Below are 21,165 nucleotides of genomic sequence, written 5' to 3'. Positions count from 1 at the left end.
TCTGACTTCTGCCATCCAGGTCCTAAAGACCCCAGCAGCCACACGTCTTTCCCCTGTCGTGCAAGTTTGGTTTACTTCAAGAGTGATCTTGTTAACCATGCCCTGTGCTTTTGAAGTGCTCTGTCTGTGGTTCCTGTTTTACATACTCTCCTGGTTTTCCTTGTGCCTCTGGCTACTTGGTAATCCATTTCTGGGTCTTCCTCCCCTTTAGGCCCATTAAGTATATTCTCAAGGTCCTATCTTGACCCTCTTCTCCCTCTGTACACAGCAGTCTCCTCTGTGTCTGTGGCTTCAATTACTATCCATAAATGAATAGTTTCCAACTATTCTTTAGGTTGGCTTTCTCTCCTGATCTCTGGAACCATCTGTCCAGTCACCTGCCGACATTTCCATATGCCCCAAATTTGAACTCCTCTCCCCCAACCCAGGTTCACCACATCTCAGTGTGTACAAAGCCCTTCATGACCAGCCGCTGCCCTCCTCTCCAGGTTCATCTCTTGCTGCTCTGGGGAAGCTGCAGCCCAGCTGAACTCCCTGGAGGGTTTCTAAGCGCTCATGCTCTCTGCCTGCCAGGCCTCTGCACATACTTTGCCTTCTGCTTGGAATGCTGTCTCTACAGCCCCCTCCTCTAACTTGACTAATTCCTGCTTAGCAGACATTCCTTTCATTATTGCCTTTTCTAGAAAAATCAAATTTTTAAAATAAGCAAAATATTTCCTTACATCAATTGTTTCGCGTCTAGGTAAAGATAAACTCTCACACACAGAGAACACCTGAGTACATGTTAGACTGTCTTTGACTTTAACTCTTTCAGTCACTACTTAGCTAAACCTTGTCTTTCTGCATTCTCCTACATCTGCTACCAAAACCTGCCTGCCTTTTTCGCAGGTCCCGATCATCATCGTTAAAGTATTCTTGACACGTCTCTGTTGCGGGCAAGCCTCCTTTTGCTGCCGTGGGCTCTGAAGAGCTCACTAAGTCTGCTCCCAAGGTTAAGAGGGATTGTCTGTTTCTCAGGACTATTGTTTCCCATGGTCCTGGGCTCCTTGTTTCATTCTCCAGGAAAAGTAGGAAAGAGGCGTCATCTTTTCTGAGATCTTTTTATCAACTCTGTTCTAGTCCAGAAGCAGTTACTCTTGGGGTTTACATGACAGGCTCAATCTTTGTCTCTCACCTTCTGTCAGAAATACAATTTCAGAGTAGAGAAAAGAGAGAAAACACGTGCATGTGAGAATGAGTGAGCCAGAGAGAAGAAACAGATGTGGCAAAATATTAAAAATTGATGAATCTAGCTGAAGGATATATGGGTGTTTATTGTTCCATTCATTCAGCCCTTCTGAGGTTTGACAATTCTTAAAACAAAAAGTTAAGAGTGAAAAACAAAGTACTCCTGAAAGAGAAAAAAATTTTTTTTTTTTTACTTCCTGACCCAGTTCACCCAAATATACAAAACTTTCACAAAATGATTTTATAGTCAATGAAATCTAGTACTTTCTGTTTTATTTCACTTTTTAAAAATGTGGTCATGACCCACTAAACTGATTTCCTAATATATTGATGAATTGCAGCCTACCATATGAAAACCAATGCTCTAGTTCGTTCTGCAGAATCCTCTGAGTTTTCCTGTTTGCATATTAATTACTCAGCAGAGAAGGCTTTAAAATTATTTTCAATCCAAGCTCTTTCAAAGATTTCTATCAGAAGTGACTTTTACTTATTAAAATGCCTTTATTTTCCTCCTTAACTTTAAAAGCAAGTTGTGAACATTACACACAGTTTTAAACAGTCACAGGGAGCTTCACCAAGTTAGTTTAGCATATCTGATGATTGGCTGTGTTTTGCAGAAGATGAACTAAACGCATTATTTTTTATGCTGATAACGTCTTTCTGTTCAGGACTATAGAAATTAAACTCTCAATAAATGTTAGCTATTATTACTGGAGTTATCCACATGTGTACAAGGACAATCAACCCAGTGTGTCAGGACCCCTTCACCCCTGGACTAGCTTTTCCAATGGGCTTGGAACTCCTACTTGCCCCACTGCTGAGGGGTGGGAACATTTTGTGCTAGGGCTGCCTTTTCTGTAGGGACCACATCCCCTCCCATCATAAGGTGCCACATAATCAGGTGAGGATAATTGCAGACACTTGGGTTTTCTTCCCTTTTAGACAGACACCCCTACTCTTTGGTCATTCCCATATCCAAAGCTGATAATTATCAGTGATCATTTAAAACCTGACTGGCTGCATTGGACTTTACAGACCATTCAGAAGATGTGGCAATTGCTAGAATTTTCTCCATTCCACAGATAAAAAATCTTCAGCTGAAAAGGGAGAATTTGACTGAGTCTAGCTCCAGGGTAATTGCACCACGGCGACCCGATTCCCTGCAAGGCCGTGAGAATAGGAACCCGGCTTACTTTCACAACAGAATCCTCAAGGAGGCTGGAGAAGTGACGCTTACATTTGTGGGCCCTCTAAGGTCCCTTCCCCAACCCTGAGATTTTCTGATTCTAAGTGGTTGCCACCCTGAAGAGTGAGTCACCTCTGTGGATCTTGGGTTAGCCACCCTGTTCCTAGTCTAAGCAAACCCAGAGGCTGTATAGGCTGGAGAGGCAGTCTTCACAGTTGTGGCTTCATAGCCCCGTAGGTCTTCTCACCTGCCACCACACAACGACCAGGCTGCTTTGATCTTTCCATAGGATCTTCTGTTTTCCTCTTCCTATGGCCTCTATATGAGTCGAAATTGGTGTCGACACCAAATACCCTGGCAAGGGTTAGTCTTTTGGCCTCTCTTCTCTCAGTGATGCCCCAGTATGGCAGCCCACAAATCCCAGTCTTTATTTTTTTCCCCAAGTCTTATCCCTCCAGCCTAGAGCCCCATTCTACCTCCTCTAGAAGGGTGAGGGTGATTCGCGTCCTTAGGCTTTCTCACTTCCTCAAGGCTGGCTCTGTCTTGGGCCTGGCTCTGTTGCCTAAAGGCTCTGTTTGGGCTTCTCTGTTTAGTATCCCTTATTGTCTGTTGCTCCTGCAGTTGCCTCCTCTTCCTTAGCAACAATGTTATTCAGGCAACTTAGCCAGGCACCAAGCTTCTTTTCCTCTGCTTTGCCGAAATGGGCCCTGAATTTTTCCTCCTTCTATGGTGGTTTCACCAAATGCTTTCAATATCTTGTCTCAGCAACCTCATTCGTGGGCCCAAGCATTCACTATAGTTGCATCAGGCAAGTGGGCAGGCTTTCTGTAGACATCTGCTAGTTCCCTCCATGCTCTGCTGAGACCACAGAGAAGACACTGTTGCCCTAGAGAAGTGCTATACTCTGGGTCTGTTTCTGTCTCGCTCTTACCCCCAGCTTCTCGTTGGGGCCCACCTAGCGGAGCTGACCAAGCAGAGGTCGGGATTGTTCCCCTTCCCACTGGGCATGGTCTTTCTAGGATGTGAAGATAAAACTGCAAACTCCCCATAACAGCAGCTGCTGCCAGTGAGTGCGGAATAGCGGTGGTGGCTGTAGCAGGGGTGGCATGGTTGGTGTTGCTATTTGTGTCTCAGTTCATTCAGTGTCAGATTGCCTATTCCTAGCTATTTCCCCATAGAGTTTCCAAGGAGCTCCTGGTGGATTCAAACTGCTGACCTTTTGCTTAGCAGGCATAGCACTTAACCACTACACCACCAGGGTTTCCTTTCCATTTGGTAGGAAAGGCCAAATCTGAGGGTCCTCTCAGTTCCCAGCACCCAGCTCTACCATTGGGAAGAATGTTGTTTTGTTTTGTTTTGTTTTTCTTTTCAGCAGGATTTGGAAGTCCTCCTCAAGAAATGGGGTGAAGTCTGTGACCACTGGGCAAGTGCCTTTACCCCTCTGGGTTCCTTTCAATGAAATGGGAGAGGGAAACCAGTAAATATTTACCCACTACACCTACTATTTCTCATAGTCTCATTTACACCTACTGTGTGCCCTGACTTCTGTCTTTAGCACTTTATATATATCATCTCGAAAGGAGCCCTGGTGGCACAGTGGTTAAGCACTCAGCTGCTAGCTGAAAGGTCAGCAGTTCAAACCCACCAGCCACTCTGTGGCATAAAGATGTGGCATTAACATGTGGCATTCTGCTTCTGTAGAGATTACAGACTGGGAAACACTATGGGGCAGTTCTACTCTGTCCTGTAGGGTTGCTGTGAGTCAGAATCATCCCGATGGCAATGAGTATATATCATCTCATTTACTCTTCCAACAATAACAGTAGACACTACCTCCCAAGAAACTTCTGTGCTTTCTACATAAATATCCCCTAATCATCACAACACTGCCAGCTACACATTACTCTTTTTAATTTACAAATGAGGAAAGCAAAGATCTATAGTGAACTGTCGAAGATAACAACTAAAAGGTGTGGAATGAAGCTATCTAGGAAAAGTTTCCAGATCTTAAGAACCTGTCAGTCTTACCTGCCCAGAAAAGTATACCAGCTACTCCTACCCTTTATACAGAATAAAAGGGATCCAGTAGAGGAAGGGGACTCTCACTTTCAGGACTTGCTCTCTGTTGTCCCACTTCCCTACTCCAAAAGTGTCCAGTGCCTCCACATTACATCCTAGACTCCTTGCTGTGATATTTCACATCTCTTACAGGCCTTTCCACCCTCTCTTTCCATCCTGACCTCCTACTTCCCCTTCCACAATAGCCCCTTCTTCACATTTCACTACCACCCCTCAAGCAAGCATGTCACCCAGCAGAACAATCCCATCATCCCCAGCACACACCCTGGTAACTGGCTTTGCCGGCAAGCCATTTCGCCCTCCTAAAGTGCCTGCTGCCCTTCCCTTCTGCCTACTCATCTCCTCAGTCCAAGCTCAAATCTCACCTCCTCTGTGGAGTTTTCCTGGCCATGTAGGCAAATGCCCGGGCTCTCTCCTCTGGACTTCCACACCACCTACTCCCTGGACACTTGGCCCTGGATGGGTAGTGTATGTTGCCTTTTCCACTAACTAGCAGTAGCTGATTCCCTTCTACACACCCTGGGGGAAGGGCCAACTGTGGTGGTACCTTCAGTCCCTCCCTCACCCATACTGCCATGAGTGTGTCTTAACACTCTTCTGATTCCTTTGACTGAGCCTGACTCACCTGTGTTAGCTCTAACATCCAGCCTTCTCCCTGCCTACCATCCAGAATGAAAGCCATGCTCGCTGAGCCTCAGTCAATGTTTGCTGAATGACTGGATGAGCTTTTATGGTCTCTGAGAGGTAAATGAAAGCCAACAAGAGCAATGGGAAAAATATTGTGTTTAAAAGACACACTGGTTACTGGCTAGGTCTCAAATATGATTCTAGGTAGATTGTCTCTGTCTCAACTACAGCTCCTGGAAGCCTCAGCCAGAGGCAGAATATAATAGGAATTTAGAACTGGGAAGCACCTCTGTGCATTTCCTAGTTGCCTAAAGTCTACTTTGAACTTTTTAACCGAGGCTGCCTGATGTCTTTCAACCACAAGGAGGAAGGACTGGTGTGCTCTCCCTGGTGATCCTTCAAAGGCCCCTTTCCGGGTTTTGCCCCCAACATGGAGCCAAGATTGCTTGTGGAAAACTAACAGGCCTGGACAAAAGGATGGGGAGGGCTGTTGGACCCTGGAGCAGGGCCCCTCCTCTGGAGGGATTAACATAGGTAAATGGTTAACCAAAGGGAGGGCTTCTAACTGTTCCTCCTCCTCTGCCAGGGAGTTTGCTTTTAACCAGTGACCTTTCTCTGAGGTGTGAGATCTGAACAAAGTTGAACCTGGTCATGGATGGTTACATCCTCGTCTTTCCCTGCCTCTGCACCTCTGCCTCCTCAGAAAATGGTCTAGGTAACAGAGCAAGGCACAGCCACACAGAAAATGAAAGTTGGAAATGACCCTCTGGTCCTTTAGGAATCCTGAGCTTCAGCTCTTAGAAGCAAAAGAAAGCACTGTCCTAAAGAAGACCAAGCCAAGCTAATCTGATTGAATTTAATAGAAGGAGGCCTTTGGGGATACCCATACCAAAAACAGCTGCCCAACCTCTGGCTTTTGGTGATTTCTGCCTGCTTACTCCTCTTTCTACCCAACTCCTGCCCTCAGGGACCCACAGGCCCACTGCACGAGACATTTTTAAGTTTGCTGGCTGATCCCTCAGCATCAGGCTTCACAGACTTTTCCCAAATTTTCCCCCACATATGTTTTATTTAGTGTAGTTCAATAGCTTGTAGTTCCATCCCTCTGTGCACTTAATCGAGTTTGGGGAGAATGGCCATCCAGTTGCTTCATGACTTTTTCCATTCTGTGCCCCCTGTGCTCATTTCACTGGCATGTTCCCATCATCTCCAGGCTCCAGTTGGCCAGGACAGGCATGCCATCTCCACTTTAATGTGTGTGACTGTTTTGGTGCTGGCCTTAGGGGTGGGTCGGGGGAGTGTGGGCTAGGCCTACCAGGGCCCGGCCTCCATCCAAGCATGGGCTGGGTCCTTGGGAGGTTTGGAGCTTCTCTGGTTTCATATTTTATTCATCCCCAAGCCACTGACAGCTGAATATGAGTATGCAGTTAGTGCATTTGAGCACGTCTCCACGCTCTGCCCAAGCAGCCCAGCCACGCTGCCAGGCAGCTTTGAAGTTCAGCCCTGGCTTCCAAATCCGTGGAACCCAAGAGGAGGAAGAAAACCTGAGGGGCTACCCAAGATGTTGGCTTTACTTCCATACCCTTCCCTACCCCAGCCCCAGGCAGCAGGCAGGAATGTAGGAATTCTGTAGTCTGGATTGGGGAGGAGGAATAGAGGGAAGGATGGTACCAGTTTAGGCTGGTGAGAACTGTGTAAAACCCTAGACCTGCTGTGCCGCTGAACAGACTCTGGTGGAACAGACCATGAATACCCTCTGCAAAGCTCTCAGTGGTCAAACCAGATTGTGACATCTCCTCACTTTGATCTCAGCTCTTGCTGCTCTCTTCAAGGTCCATTTCTGATCTTCTTTAAAGAAATATTTTATTTTCAATACAGAGACTCCCCTTGATGTAGCAGTAAAAAACATCACCCCTGAGAGACACATGGCTGTGAAGTGTTTTGGTATGTAATTCCTGTCTTTGCCTGCAGGGAAGGCTTTGTCCCACTGCTGTTTTTGTCCCTCAAGAGGTTGCCTACTTACCCCATGATGCCCAGGCTTCAGAGGCATTGGAGTGTGGAGAAGAGTCAGCTCAGACAGGAGGTGCTCTGGCCAGGCACTGGTTGGGGATGGGGAGCAGTTGCTGTCCTTCACCCAACAAGAGTTCCTTTGAGAACTCCACTCCCTGCCCCCCATTTTTGAGATGGAAGTCAAATTTTCGGATTCTGCTGTGCAGAGCAGAGAGGTCACTAGGCTCTAATGCATTTACCATTGACTGCCCCTCTTGTAGTGCGTCTATTAGTGAGTAATTTGATTTGTACCTATTCATTTGCAGTCCCTGCAGGAGCCTGGAGCTGGCCCCTAGTATAATTGGTGCTGTCTCTATTTTTACATCATTAGATTAGCCCCGACTCCTGGCCACTTGTTGTCTGCGCTTGTCTGTCCATTTATACAACCTAATGTAACACAAAATTCATTACTGATCACATTACTTTCAACTCTGAAGCCAGCCTTGTGATAAACATTTGGTTAACCCCTTCCCACCCACGGGAGGGCTGACAGAACAAATGCATTTCCACTCGACAGGCAAATCAATATCTTAATACACCAAAGTGGAATTGCATTTCTAGGTTTGTTATTCCTCCTGGAGGAGCAAATGGAAAGGCTCGTCTGAGCTAGCTGAATTGAATAATGAATAGAGCCCCAGCACCAGCAGCCAGCCTGTGAACAGAGCACAAAGGCAAACCCAGCAGCAGCCCAGCCTTTTTCATCTGGACAGGTGGCACCACAGCAATTAATTGAGGCTTGTGATTCCCTCCTTGCCACAGTCTGCCAGTGTGAGAGCACAGGCTGGGACCTAAAGGGGGCAACAGAGACCCAGCCCCTAGTGCTATTCCGTTTGCTAGAGCTTGGCCTACAACAACTGGGCCAAGAACTTGGTTAGTTTCCTTAAAACCTGACTCACTTATGTAAATGCTACCAGACATGTAGACCTGGCCCTAAATAAAAAAAAAAAAAAAATACTACCAAGAAATTAAGCTAAAAACTAAAGTTCACTATTTTGGAAACAGATACCGAGAACTATTCCTATTTAGAGCCAGATCAGCGATGCTGGAATTGGTTGGTTCAAACCAAACTGAGCGTGTAAGTGCCTGTCCTGGGTACATGTTCTTTGGCAAACACACCATGTGTGCCTGTACTTGGTTCTCATTCTCCGGTGTCAATGTTTGGGAGCAGCACATGGGACTCTAGCATTGGAGGTGGCCAAGGGGCTAAAAGGAACCTCAATACAGCTAGCTCTATATAATCTAGAAGACTACCCTACTCCCACCCCATTTATTCCTTCCCCAACCCCCTTTGGCTCTGGGTAGCACCTACACCCACTATAAGTCATTAACTTGCAGCACAGTTTGTTTCAAAAGGAAAAAAATGCCCCCCACTTATTAAGAAACTCTCATAAAGCCTGTACCACAGTGATTAGAAAAATAGGCATAGAGGAAGTAGAATGGAACCCATTACCATGAAAGTCATAAATCCCTAAGTAAAAAGGAACCATAAACTGAAGATACTCAGTTGGGAAGTGACGCTGGAAAAAGCAGCCCTGTCTAGGGAATATTCTGCTTGAGTATGGAGAAGTCCTGAATGAGAGGCTGAGAGGGAACAGCACCGAAGCCTCGGGTTAGTGAGGACGCCCTCCCTCTCACAGAGGACTGCACCCTGGACCCTACTGTCCATTAACTTGTTCCTAACCCCTACAGGCCAGAAATGACACACAATCCTGTGAGACATGGGGGTCCTTGAGCTGCCTTGAGAGCCCAGAGGCCACACTTGGCCTTCTCCCTCCATTCCTCCAAACACTTCTCATGCCCTCCTGCTCTGTGTGTGTTGGCGGCAGGGTGGGGGAGAGGTGCACAGGGCTCGGGCTCAGGGATAGCAGTCCTGAGGTTGCAAGGTAAGAGAGATAAGAGGTGTGGGGAGGCTTGCCTCTCCCTGCCCTGATTGTAGGAAGCTTGATTTCCCACAGAGGGGCTGTTAGGCCAGGCCAGAGCATATGAGCTTCAAGTAAGGGTTCTTCATGCCAAAGACTCCAGAATTACAACTCTCAAGCGCTTCCTATTTTGAGGAACTGCAAAGAACGGATCCCCTTGCGGGATATTAGAGGACACCCCTGTATCCAGGCAGTGGAAGGAAAGACACTAGTGTGTCACTGAGGTGAGCCTGGGTCTAGCAGCCATCTCCTGTGAGCTGGTGGAGACCCTTTCAGGAGGATTGGAGGAACCAACCTCCCCACCCCCAACCCATCATGCACTAACTTGCTCAGCAGCTAGCCTGCTGCCTTGGCCTCAGCTGTTAATCCTCTCAGGTGGGCAAGTGGAACAGTGTATGTGCGTGTGAGGTGGGGGGGTTGTGTGTCCCACACTGACCCCAGCCCCATAAACTCTAGAAAGCAGATAATAGCACAGGCCTTTGCCTTTGCAGAATAGGACAGGCCAGTGCAGAGAGGGCAGTGGGTCAACCACTGAATGAGAGACAGTGATCTGTTCAACTCAATGGAAGAGGGGGAAAGCCACATCTCGCCAAACTCTTCCGTTGTGTTGTAGAGAATTTAATTACATTTGGACATTTGAATGAGAACCAGATGTGGCTCTGGCCTGTCAGGCCAGCAGCATTCAGGGAGCAGTGTCTCCCGCAGTCTGCAGGCCCCTGTGCTATCTCATAGCTTTGGAGATAGCTCAAGAAGACCCCTGCCTGGGAGCTCATGGCCGGACTTGAGGAGACAGGCAGATCAAGGGCAGCTGCCAGACAAGTGGTTCAAAGGGAGGGTTTCCAAGCCCTGTCTCTTCTTCGTAGTCCCCCAGAGAGGGTTTTTTTTCCAACCTCTGAGACAGCCCCTCACCAGCGCCCGTACCCCACACGCAGACACACACAGAAAGCATTTTGCAGCCACCTGGTTGGGTGTTCTCTGACACCAGAGTTAGGTCCACTGTGCTGCCAGCTCTGAGTCTATATTAAATGACATTCTATACAAGTGTGTGTCAGGGAACTGAGGGTGGAAAGGGCATTTCATCCTCACCTCTGGGTGAGGGGCACTTCTCCTGGTGCCTCTGCCTGCTTCATTAAGACACCAGAGATGGCAGAGTTTATTTCCTAATCCAAATGCCACTACGAGAATGGTGTTCCCTTACAAGTGTTTAATGCCTGTTCTGCTTCTTAAAGCCCTTTCCCACCCTTTTATTGTTAGAGCCTTACACGCCCAGTGAAGTCGCTAGAACAGACCCTCTCATCCTGTTCAAAAGATGAGCAGTGAAGTGACTGCCCAGGCCATTCAGCATGTCTCTGAGAGAAGGGGGGTTAGAGCAATGTCTCAGCCCCCTAATACAGCACTCCTCCTCCTGGCCAGCCACAGGGAGGGAAGTTCAATCTCCAGGCTTCTCCCACACCTGGCTGATTTAAACATTGGCTTCAGCCAGGGTTATAAAGTATCTCCAAACCAGGGAGACATAAGCCCAGTCAGCAAAGCCTTTTCAGTCCCCGTATACAATGTGTTGTGACAGGATGATGTCCTCTGCCTTGGTCAGGATTTAAAGATACATTAATATAGTGGCACTGCAAGGGTCCCTGGGCATGGGGTACCAGTCGGAGTGGTCCAGGTGGGTGATTCTGTCCTCTCCCTTGAAGCTGAGACTTGGGCGGTGGAGGGGGGGTTGGGTGACATGGGTTTCCTGGGAGTGGAGTGGATCAGCCTTCCTCATTCTAGTCCTTCCCTGCCTGGGATTGATGCAGGGCCATGACCACCATAGGAAGGATTCTGGAAAAAGCTCCAGCCCTCAGCCAGGCTGGCACACCCTCTGGCTCAGACTCCACCCACCATCATTGTTCATCAGCAGTTCAAAGGCTGTGAAGGAAAATCTGGGGCTGGGCTGTAACCTGCTCTGCATGAAAATCAAATGCCTTCTTCCTCGCCTCCTCCATACACACTTGGTTCCAGCTGATGGAGGTCGGATGGACTGAGAGATAGTAGCACGGAGGAACATGGAGCAGGTTTCTGACAGGGGCCCCAAGGCCTGTTAGCCCTCCCTCCTGAGTATCCCTCATCTTTTCTCCAGCATCACCCCTTTGGTCCATCCTTCATTCCTCAAGTCTCCCTCACTGTCTCTTTCCTACTTCTCATCTCCCTTCGCCAACATTCCAACATTCACATTTCTCATCATCACCCATCCCTACTGGGCCTGCCAGAGATGCATGGATCTAGCTGACCTCTAGCCCCTACCTCATGGTATTAATGGCACTCTGGCCCACCGTCATGAACAGGGTGCAGAGGCCTGAGAACATCCCCTTGGGCTGCTGGAGGGAAGGGGAGAGGGGGAAGAAAGGTGACATGACCTTTTCCCAGCTTTTCTGAGTGGAGGCTAATGCGCAGAGAGGGCCATCTGCTTGCCTGTCTCACCTCATCACTTTCTAAATTTTGGCCACAACTTTCACCTTCTAGAGGCCAGTGGACTCCCAGTAGGTTCTTCAGTCTCCTCTAGGCCTCAGGTCTTCCCCTACCTCCTGCTGAGGTTTAGGCACCTGTGTGTGGCTCCAGTGGCTAAGGGAAGCAGTTCCCGTTATCCTAAGCCCAGAGCACCAGAAATTTACCTTCCATGGTTGGAGCTGAGAGACTGAGCATGGCATGCTACACAGTCTTGTCTTCAGTCAGCTATGTTCCAGTTCTCAGTACCTGCCAGGGTCAGGAACAGGAGATGGGCCAGGAAGAAAGAAAACACTTTTGTGGGAGCCCTGTAGAAGACTCTGGCCAGGGAAGTGTGGTGCCTGCCTGCCTACAGACCTCTTCTCGGGAGCACCAGCCTATGTATGGGCTAAGATCACCAGCAGTATGTAGCGTCTCTCTGCCAGGGCTCTATGCTAAGGCAGAGGCGTTAAGCCCTGGAGATAACCGGGCCAGAGTTAGCCCTGCTTCTCATCTACGCCTGGTTCCCGCAGCCCAAACCAGGATCTTGTTATCAGAAGAAGGAGAAGCTGTTTCATCTTTGGCCCCTCAGCTTTGAGAAACTGACCTGCTCCCTTCCTCAAACATGTCTGGGAAGGGAACAAAAAGCCCTGCTGGAGGAGAAAGGTGGCTCCCTCTCGGTCTCCCCCAGCCCCAGAGCCTGTCCTCCCAAGACCTCACTGCAGGTAGATAGACAAAGAGAATCCCTGGTCTAGTGGGCCAGGGCAGCTCTGCCAGCTCTGAAGCCTGAGGGAGGGGCCGAAGGTGAGAGGTTGTGAAGGCTTCAGGCTGAGCTTGGAGAGGGAAGGGAAGGGGGAGGCAGGGTATGGAGAAAAGCAAGGCCTCCCTGTAGGCTGCCTCCTTTAACTGCTGCACTTTTAACCTCCTAAAAAGTGCCGTAGGGCTGAGCCTGGCTCCAGACCAGAGTGTGGTCTCTGAAGGGTTGTCTGGGTTTCCAGAGGCAATCTCAGCCAACTGGTCTCTGTCTTGCTGAACAGACATCCATCTTCCAGGCCTAGAACTGGTGTAAGACAAGCAGCCCCGAGCTATGTCCATAGTGTCCACCTCCTAGTTGACATCTGGGCCATCTCTCTTGGTTCCAGTACCAGGAAGCTGCCAACCCTGCATAGCCCCTCTCTCCAAGCCCCAGTTTGCACAGCTGGTCTCAGGCCCTGTTTGCAGGCCCCTTGCTGACAAAGTTGGTTCCCTGGGACAGACCCCATTTGGGTCACTCTGCTGAACATGTAATAGCCCTGTGGTCCCCTGGTTCCTTCCCCATTTATCACATCAAGGGAAGGTACTGGAAATTCCTAGCCTCTTAGTCAGAGGGCTGTCCCTCACCTTCCCCCATTTCCTACCTAGAAACCTTCACAGCAGAAGGGAACTGAGCTGTTTTTTATTTGAGCCAGCACTGGTCAAGATAGGGCAGTGTGATTGGCTGCTGTGTCCACCGTTCCCCTGGAGTGCCGACGAGCCCAACTCAGGCAAGGAGCTTAACCACAGTGCCTGCTACAGTGGGAGAACGGGGAGGTGGATGCAGGAGGGAAAATCAATGCATGTCAGCAGGGTTGGAGATTTATTTTCTAGCTTGGAAGAGTATTTGCAAAGAACAAGGAGGGAAATGAAAAGCTGTAAACACACATCTGCCGTCTTCTTCCCTGGGCCATTTCTTGATTAAAAAGAAAGAATCCTTCCCAAGCACCAATGGAGGCCAAGCTAGTGGGGCCTGGATAGCAGAGACATCTATAGGGGAGGGAAGGTGAAGAGGGACCCTGGAGTCCTATGGATAATCACAATTACTAATATGATTGTAACAGTAATAACGATGTCCATTTGCTGAGTGGAAGCTTGAAGCACTTTGTGATGCACTCTACATGCATTGTTTAATCACACTGTGAAGTAGGCATTATCCTCACATTCAGGAAACTGAGGCACAGAGATGTTGAGTGATTTATCAAAAGTCCCACAGGTGGCCGGAGCCTAGCCTATACTCTGAACCACTTCCCTATACTTACTCCACCGATCTGGGCAGACACTGCCCCCCACCCCACCCCACCCCCACCCCAGGCCCTCTGAGGCAACAGAATAGGCCAGATGGGGCCTAGTCCCTTTTCACTGCCAGAAGTGGTAGAGCTGTGGGTACAGGGTAAGACACAACCCTGAGGTACAATCCTGCTCCCACCAGGCAGCCTGGGTGGTTAGCTTGAGACTGGGGTGTGTGGTTGCAGCCAGAGCCCAATAAAAATACTCTGCTAATCCCTTTAATGAGCAGCATCATGAGGCTCTAAATGGACATAACAGGGCTGGCTGGAGCCTCCGAGGAAACCAGGGGGGCCAGGCAGTAGACACTGTCCCTTTTGTGGTGGGGGAAGTGCCGGAGCTGCCCAGAGGCTGCATCAGGGGTCTGAGGCACTCTCCCCAAGCACACACACACAACAGAGTACGGCACTTACCCCTCCCTCTGGGACCTGGGCTCTGCACAGTGCCCCCACCTACCAGAGCCAAAGGGGCTTCCCTCAGGGTCTCTGAATGGCCAGTTATGCCCACTACTGTGCACCCTGGAAGAAGCCTGGGGAGTGCCAAGCCCAAAGTAGGACTTCACACCTGGCCTTCTGCAGGGCCCTCCTCCCCTTGGTCTTCACCAGCTTTCCCTCAGGTCCTGTGTCCTCAGTATTTCACCCCCTCCCCAGAGACCTGATCATGGTACTGCGTAGGGTGGCTATGAGTGAAAAGAAGCCTTCGTCCTTTCTGTCCAGCCTGTCCCCAGCACTTGGGCTACGTCTCTGGCAGGCTGAAGCCGGATAATTCACCATAGCAGCTGGGAGACAGAGAAGGAGCCTTCCCAGATCCAGAGGCCCCAGGGCTCCTCCCCAGACAGAGAAGCCCCTGCCTTGCCAGGTGCAGGGTGGCCTCAAGGGACAGAGGGCAGGGTCTGTACTTAGGAGAGAGGACAGTCCCAGGGGAACCTTGTGAAGCAACCTTAGGGACCAACATCCCAGAGGGAAAAGCCGCACCGAGAGAGGCGGGAACAGGGCTTCCTCATGCCCTACCCCCCAAATGTGTCTCTGGTGCCAAGGAGAGGCATCCTAAGAGCAGGCGTCTTCTTCCTGCCTCCAGCTCTGCCTCTGCCCCAGGCCAGGCCCTGCCTCGTCACAACCATCCATAACTCCCAAAGGTCAGCCTCCACTCCTATGGCCTTTCAGAGGGGCTGCAGTATGGCCGCTGTGGGGTAGGGGCAGGGGTTGTGGTGGAGTAAGCAGCTTCAGAAAGGCTTCCGCCCTCCTGCACGCCCAGCCCTGGGGTAGGGCAAGCTTTGTTGGCAGCCGTGCTCCTGTCTCCCCAGATACACTGAGAATGACCTCCCTGTGTCTCTCTTGGCACCTACTTCCCAGTAGCCAAGGTCGTTTCTACCCGATGGAATTACCAGCCTCTCTCTGCCCTCTCTGACGTCTTTGAATTTGGGCAGGCTCCATATCAATGGGCCAACATAAGGATTGAGCTTTCTTGTCTTCTCACTTATTTCATGGGAGCTGAGGCTCCTCCCTTTTAGTTGCTGCTCATTCCGTTGTCCCAGTATCCCCCTGGAAGTTACCCAGCCTGGCCCATGGCGTGGAGGGGCAGCTGTGCATAACGGGTCTATTTCCAGTAGGGCTAATAGGCAATGGAGGGGCACAGCCAGTGGTGGGAGGCTGGGCCCAGCCTTAATGATCCTGAAGTTGTCAACATCTTGGTCCTGTGGCTGCACCAGCACCACTTCTCTCAGATGGACTGCACAGCCCAGGGCTAATGGCCTTTTACTGCTCCTTGGTTTTACTGTCTGCAAGATGGGGAGACTAGTCTCCACCTTCCAGGGACACAAAGTCCCCGGAGAACATGAAGTCTGGATAAGATTATCGAATGGGTCCAGCCACTTATCTGGAAGGTACTCCTTCTCATCCTTGTACCCTACTTTGAGACCTGGAAAACAACCTCTTTTAGTTAATTTTTCCCCATGGACCAGAATCTACATCTACTAAGGGGGAAGGCTGCTGGGGATGCCTCCCTACTTCCCAGCCACACAGCCCCAGCCCTCTCTCGTGGTCCTGGCAGATTTCTGGTGGATGTTCCCCACAAGTCCACCTCAGCTGCAGGAGAGCTGCCCAGACCTGGGGGTCTTGGGAGTCGTGGAGGAGGGCAGTAGCCTGGAGCTGGGCCACCAGCCACAAGCCAGTGAGTCAGAAGGCCCGGAGGTGTCCCTGAGGACTGTGCAGCCTGTCTTCCCCTCTCCTCTCTGTCCCGGCAGCCCACCTGCATGGGCCCCATCTGGCAGTGCAAGGGCCCAGGCCCTCCTCTCTCCCTCTTCCCAGAGCTGTTCCTCGGGCTCAGTGTGTGGCTCCTCTTCCCCCACCCCCATGCTGAAGGGGGTCTTGACTCGGTCACACAGTTCCATCTCTGGGGCCCCAAGGTGGGTCGGTCCCCAGCCCCCTCCACATGCATGTCACTGTCCTCCTTGACTGCAGACTTTGCTCCAAGTTTTTCCTCCTCCCAGTGTGACCACCCCACGCCTCCTTACTCGCTCTCCACCTGCTTGCAGAGATCAATATGTTTCTCATTGTCCACATCTTTTCCAAAAAGATTCCTCAATGCTTTTCTTTTCAAAAGGGAAAAAAAAAGGAAAAAAAAAACAATGCCAACAGCCCAGCGCCCGTGAGCAACCCAACAGTAACAAAGCATGCGTTCGGGATGGAGGAAGGTAAGGCCACACATTTCCATTTGCCGCTTGCTACTAGGGCTGGGCGGCCGGGGTGACTTGAAGCGGGGAAACTGTGTGCACCCCCTGATCCACCTCCATTTCCCACACACTCATTTTCCTGTCTTCAGCAGGAAGAGGAGAAAAGGGGTTGGACAGAAGGTATGTCAAAAAGTACCCAGGAGGCTGTCCCAGGATCAGCCAGGCCCCTGGTCTTTACTACTGAACCATGCTAAAGAATGAGCCCCACCTCCCCTTACCACATCATTCATTCATTCATGCAAGGAATCTCTTTTGAGCACTATTTTCCAGGTCCTGTGGTTGGCACTAGGGATACAGAGACAAATAAGGCACAGACCCTGTCCCTGAGGGGCTTTGTGTCTAGATGGGAGACACACATGAGCAAGTGATGCACAAAGCATTAGACGGCCTAGGCTAGGAGTCAGTGTGGGACATGGGATCAAAGTGGGGCCTGGCCATCTCTACTAGGGTAATGGGCTAAGCTTGGGAAGGTGAGTAGGCGTTCTGGGGCTAAGGGAGCCTGTGATGGGCTGTCAGTCAGCTGGAGTTGCAGACTACAGGCCCAGCAGTCTACCGCAGCCTGGAGAGGTCCAGGCACTGCACACGTTCAGATATAGTAGTAACCCTGGAGCAGTGTGTTCTGGGGGAGAGGTCATGGAAGGCCTTTTTGTAGTGCTGAGGAGTTTAGGCCTTATAGCGAGGGCCACTAGGAGTCACTGGAAGTTTTTTAGCAGAGGGAAGGCAGGATGAGGTTTGTGCTGAAGACAGATCATGTTGGCTGTGACATGGATGGGTTAGAGGGGGAGTGGCCTGAAGGTTAGATACCTCAAAACACAGACCGGCTACCCACAGTAGGGAGCTGTTGAAATTATCCCAACCTGGGAAGTAAAGACCTGACTGACCATGGAGTGGAGAGACGAGGCTACGGAGATGTACAAGAGATAAAGTCAGGGAAGCCTTGATCACCCTGGTCAGTGGGGTGCCCACTTCCATCTCACCCCAGGGCTCATTGGTGAAGAGGAGCCATGGTGGTGCAGTAGTTAAGTGCTCAGCTGCTAACCAAAAGGTTGGTGATCCAAACCCACTTAGCGACTCCTCAGGAGAAAGATCAGGTGATCTGGTCCAGCGAAGATTACAGCCTAGGAAACCCTATGGGGCAGTTCTACTCTCTCACATGGAGTCCCTATGAGTCAAAAACTGACTTAATGGCACCTAACAACAATTGGTGAAGAGAAACCATGAGGAAGGCAGCTCAGGCTCCACCCAGCCCCAAAGAAAAGCAAATTCATCTTGTAAACCCTGTTGGTGACGGTCCCTGTGGTGTGACATGATGGGGTGGGTGCATCTACCCAGACTCGTGCAGTGGGGTCACTGGGCTGCTGAGGGTGTTGCAGGTGCCGTGCTGCAGATACCGTGCTTGGTTCTGGGCTCAGGTTTCCTTGGCAGGGTGACCACATTGGCATTTTGCATCAAGATCATTGGACCTGTCCCTCAGCTCTGGAAAGGGATCACCCTTCCCCACACTAATGGCCTCTCCTGCTCCTTCATCTGGGGCTTTCTCCCTAGGGCCTGATGTCCAGGACCTAAGGAAGTCCCTGTCTTTCTTGCTACTGTGGTGCTTCTCTCTTCTGCCCTCCTGGCCCTGCTGTCAGCGCCCCCTAGTGCCAGGATGGCCCTGCCTGAGAGCAGTAGCCTCTGAAACCAAACTGGGGCCTTGGAGCTCTCCCACAAACTTGGCTTGCTTGTGGCAGGAGGACAGGGTAGAAGGAGCTTTCTTGGAGTCTGGAGCTTCCATATAGAATCCCTAGGGTCTGCTCTTTGCTTTTCCATCCCCTCTTGGCACAATGACCTGTGCCCCAAATTAGAGCGAGACTGAAGAATGAGCAGGGAAGAGGAGATCACACCCAGCAGCCACCTGCCTTGTTTTCTATCCATATCCAGAAAGTTCTTGACTTATCCCAGGGTTGGGGCCCAAAGGGGCAGTGTCTCTTGGATATCAGAGACCATAGCCAGGTCATTAGCTTCTCTCCATAGCCTCCCTCCTCCCTACTTCTTATCTGTTGAGAGGTTTTGGTGTCCCAGACACCCTTCCATCCTGGGGCCAGGCCCAGGCATGGCTGGTACAGCCTGTGGGACCTCCGACCTGGCGCCAGAGGCCTTCCTGAGACTCTGAGGGAGGACAACACAAACTCCTCACCCTTCCCCCAACCCCAATGCTGTGGCTACTACTACTGAGCAACCTCATTGTTTTGGGGTAGCCTTCAGGGAATGGGGGCCAGTGTTTAGTTCCTGGCTGGCACTAGCCAGCCCAGGAGCTAAGGCTGTAACCTATTCCCCAACCAAAGCCAGCTGTGCTGCATGTGTATGTTGGCAGGGCCTGGGAGCTGGTGCAGACAGGAGGTACAGGCCTCAAGCCAGGCCACATAAGTTTAATATTAGAGCACACCTTGACTTCAAATGACTGCTTTGAGGTCCTGCAGTCCTGAGGTGGACAGGCAAGACCCCCTCAGTCACAGGCAGCAATGCCTTGGAGAAGGATAGGCTGCAGGTCATCACATCTTGGCTTGGAGCAGACTCCCAGAAACAGCCCAGGGATGTGTGTGCCCACATCTCAGAGCCCAGTAAGAGGGGTTGCAAAGCAGGGTAAGTAAACTGGCCACCTTCAAAGAGCTAAGAAGTAATTCCTCTTCCCCTGCATCTGACAAGCAAGGAAATCTCTCTCCAATTCACTTACCGTGTATACATCTTGGGTGAAAAGATGGTGGGGCAGCTCAGGTGTCCACAGCTTACTGAGATGGAGAAAGTTGTGTTTCCAAGATGGCCACATGGATGTATAGAGGCCGGGTGGGGGGGGGCGGGGGGGGAGCTTTTCTGCCTGCTTCTAAGGTCCGTTCTAAGCATGTACATTCTGAGGGGCCTCCAGGAGACCTGGAGGCTAAGAAGAGGAGGAAAAAGGAGGTACTCTAGGTAATTAGGGACTCTTTCTCCAATGGAGTAGGCCCCCTTCAAACCAGCCCTTCCCTCCTGCAGGGAAACAGGACACTTTCCAGAAGGTGCCAAAGAGGAACTGAGGCCTGGCCAGCAGGTGGAGTGTGAGGGTGAAAATAAGTGAGCAAGTGAGTGGCTAAGCCAGGGGTAGGCCAGCAGAGGAGGAGAGGTAAGGACAGACCAGGCAAGGAGGCTGCGGTCCTTTCCTTGCACTGGCTTCTTCCTGCCTGCCTGACCTGTAGATCCAGGACAGGAGACACCATGGAGCTGGGGAGAATGCTGGCTGAGCACAAGTATGTGTGTGGCACAGGCACATGCCCTGTGTTGCCCAGACAGATCAGCTGGGCAGCCATATAGGTAGCCTAAAGGGCTTCCCCACAATGAGGGAAGACTGGTCTAAAACTGAAGCCTGCCATCCAAGGGAGCTTCTCCCTCCCCCAGCTGAGCTTCCCTGTGATGCTGCCGCCTGGGCCATGTGGGGAGCAGGTGGGGATCCCCCCTGCCGAAGGATGTAAGTGGATCCAGATTGGTGCCTCAAGGCGGGCAGCCTGGACCAGGGTATGTGTCCACCCTCCAGACCCCACTCTGACCAGACCCGGCCCTCTCCTGTCTTGCAGAACTGCAGCGAGAGGGAAGCATCGAGACTCTGAGTAACAGCTCAGGTTCCACCAGCGGCAGCATCCCAAGAAATTTTGATGGCTATCGATCTCCACTTCCCACCAATGAGAGCCAGCCCCTCAGCCTCTTCCCTACCAGCTTCCCGTAGGTACCAGCAACCTGCTTCTGACTGTCCGGCCCACTCACCTGCTGGAGGGAGGGGGAGAAGCCCCCCTCTGGTCCTGCCCTTCAGTCTCTGCTCCTCTTTCATCAACCATCTTCCCCAAGCTTACTGACAACAGCCATCCACCCTACCTGGATCGAGAAGAGACCCTTCTCCAAAGCACCTTGGCGCCCTTTGACCTCTGCCACACCTGTCAGCAGGACTGTGGCCACGAGAAGCTACAGAAGCTCAGTCCCCCTCCTCCATTTGCACATGATGTCCTGCATTGGATCATTTCTGTATCTCCTAACCATACCCACAGGGGGCCTGGGACAGTGCCCAGATCTTGGGGCCTGTGTGGGGAGAGGGTGAATGGCCCAGCAGGGCATTCTGATCTTGAGTAGGACAGCCTCAGCCCCAGCCCACTTCTGGCTGTGACACACACTGCTCCCAGATTCTCTTGGTCAACCACCCTCCCGTCATGAGGTGAACTGAGGCCCAGAGTATTAGGGAAGGAGAAGTCTCACCTTCCTCCTTTCCCTTTCAGTTCATGGGAAGAGTTTGTCTTTCTTTAAGCCCTTTTACCCTGGTCCTGTACTGTTCAGTGAAGGAAACCTTGGTTACTGAGGCCCTGTCAAAAAGTGCATGTCTTGTCCAATAAATCATGCTGCGATTGGTGTCCATCTATCCATCCCTGAGTTACTGGGGGGTCAGCATCCTCCCCAAAGGCTGAGCAGAATCCTGTGGGCCTGACCATGTGCCCCTGATCCCAACACCCCACCACCTCTTGTGCAATGGCGGGGAGTGGGAGGGCACCGAGGGGGTAGGAATGAGAAGGAGAAGTTTTGCTCTGGAATTTGGGTGGGCTCTAATGTAAGCCCTTATCCAGCCTCCTTGCCTATCACCAGAGCCAGTGAATTCTGGGTCACTACAGGCTTGTACCCTCCCTAGATGTGGTCAAGGCCAGTCAGGTCCTTGACATACTAAGTGGTTCCTTGGGCCGGAGAGCTCCACTAAGCCTCTGGCCTTATATTTGAGGCATCTCTCTTTCTAAACCCAGAAGATGGAAAGGGGGTCA

At 51.0% G+C, this 21,165-nt stretch overlaps 1 protein-coding gene across 16 annotated transcripts in view; it reads left to right on the top strand.

Moving 5' to 3' along the window:
- BCAS3 (BCAS3 microtubule associated cell migration factor) overlaps positions 1-20,905 on the top strand; it is a 623,309-nt gene extending 602,404 nt beyond the window's left edge. For 2 of the 16 annotated variants that reach the window (XM_064271339.1, XM_064271332.1), the window contains 2 exons: positions 16,231-16,321; positions 19,945-20,089. In XM_064271339.1, coding sequence (XP_064127409.1) covers positions 16,231-16,321; positions 19,945-19,981 — 128 coding nt within the window. In that variant the 3' untranslated portion in view covers positions 19,982-20,089. Of the gene's footprint in view, positions 1-3,785; positions 7,065-16,230; positions 16,322-19,944 lie in introns of those variants that run through there. The other 14 variants (XM_064271328.1, XM_064271347.1, XM_064271344.1 and 11 more) reach the window with 14 other exon arrangements.
- Positions 20,906-21,165: the final 260 nt, after the last annotated feature.

Source organism: Loxodonta africana, chromosome 18, assembly GCF_030014295.1.
Source record: "Loxodonta africana isolate mLoxAfr1 chromosome 18, mLoxAfr1.hap2, whole genome shotgun sequence".
Classification (NCBI taxonomy): Eukaryota; Metazoa; Chordata; class Mammalia; order Proboscidea; family Elephantidae; genus Loxodonta; species Loxodonta africana.
The sequence above is the reverse complement of the archived record's forward strand: the minus strand, read 5'-3'. Positions and strand labels throughout refer to the sequence as shown.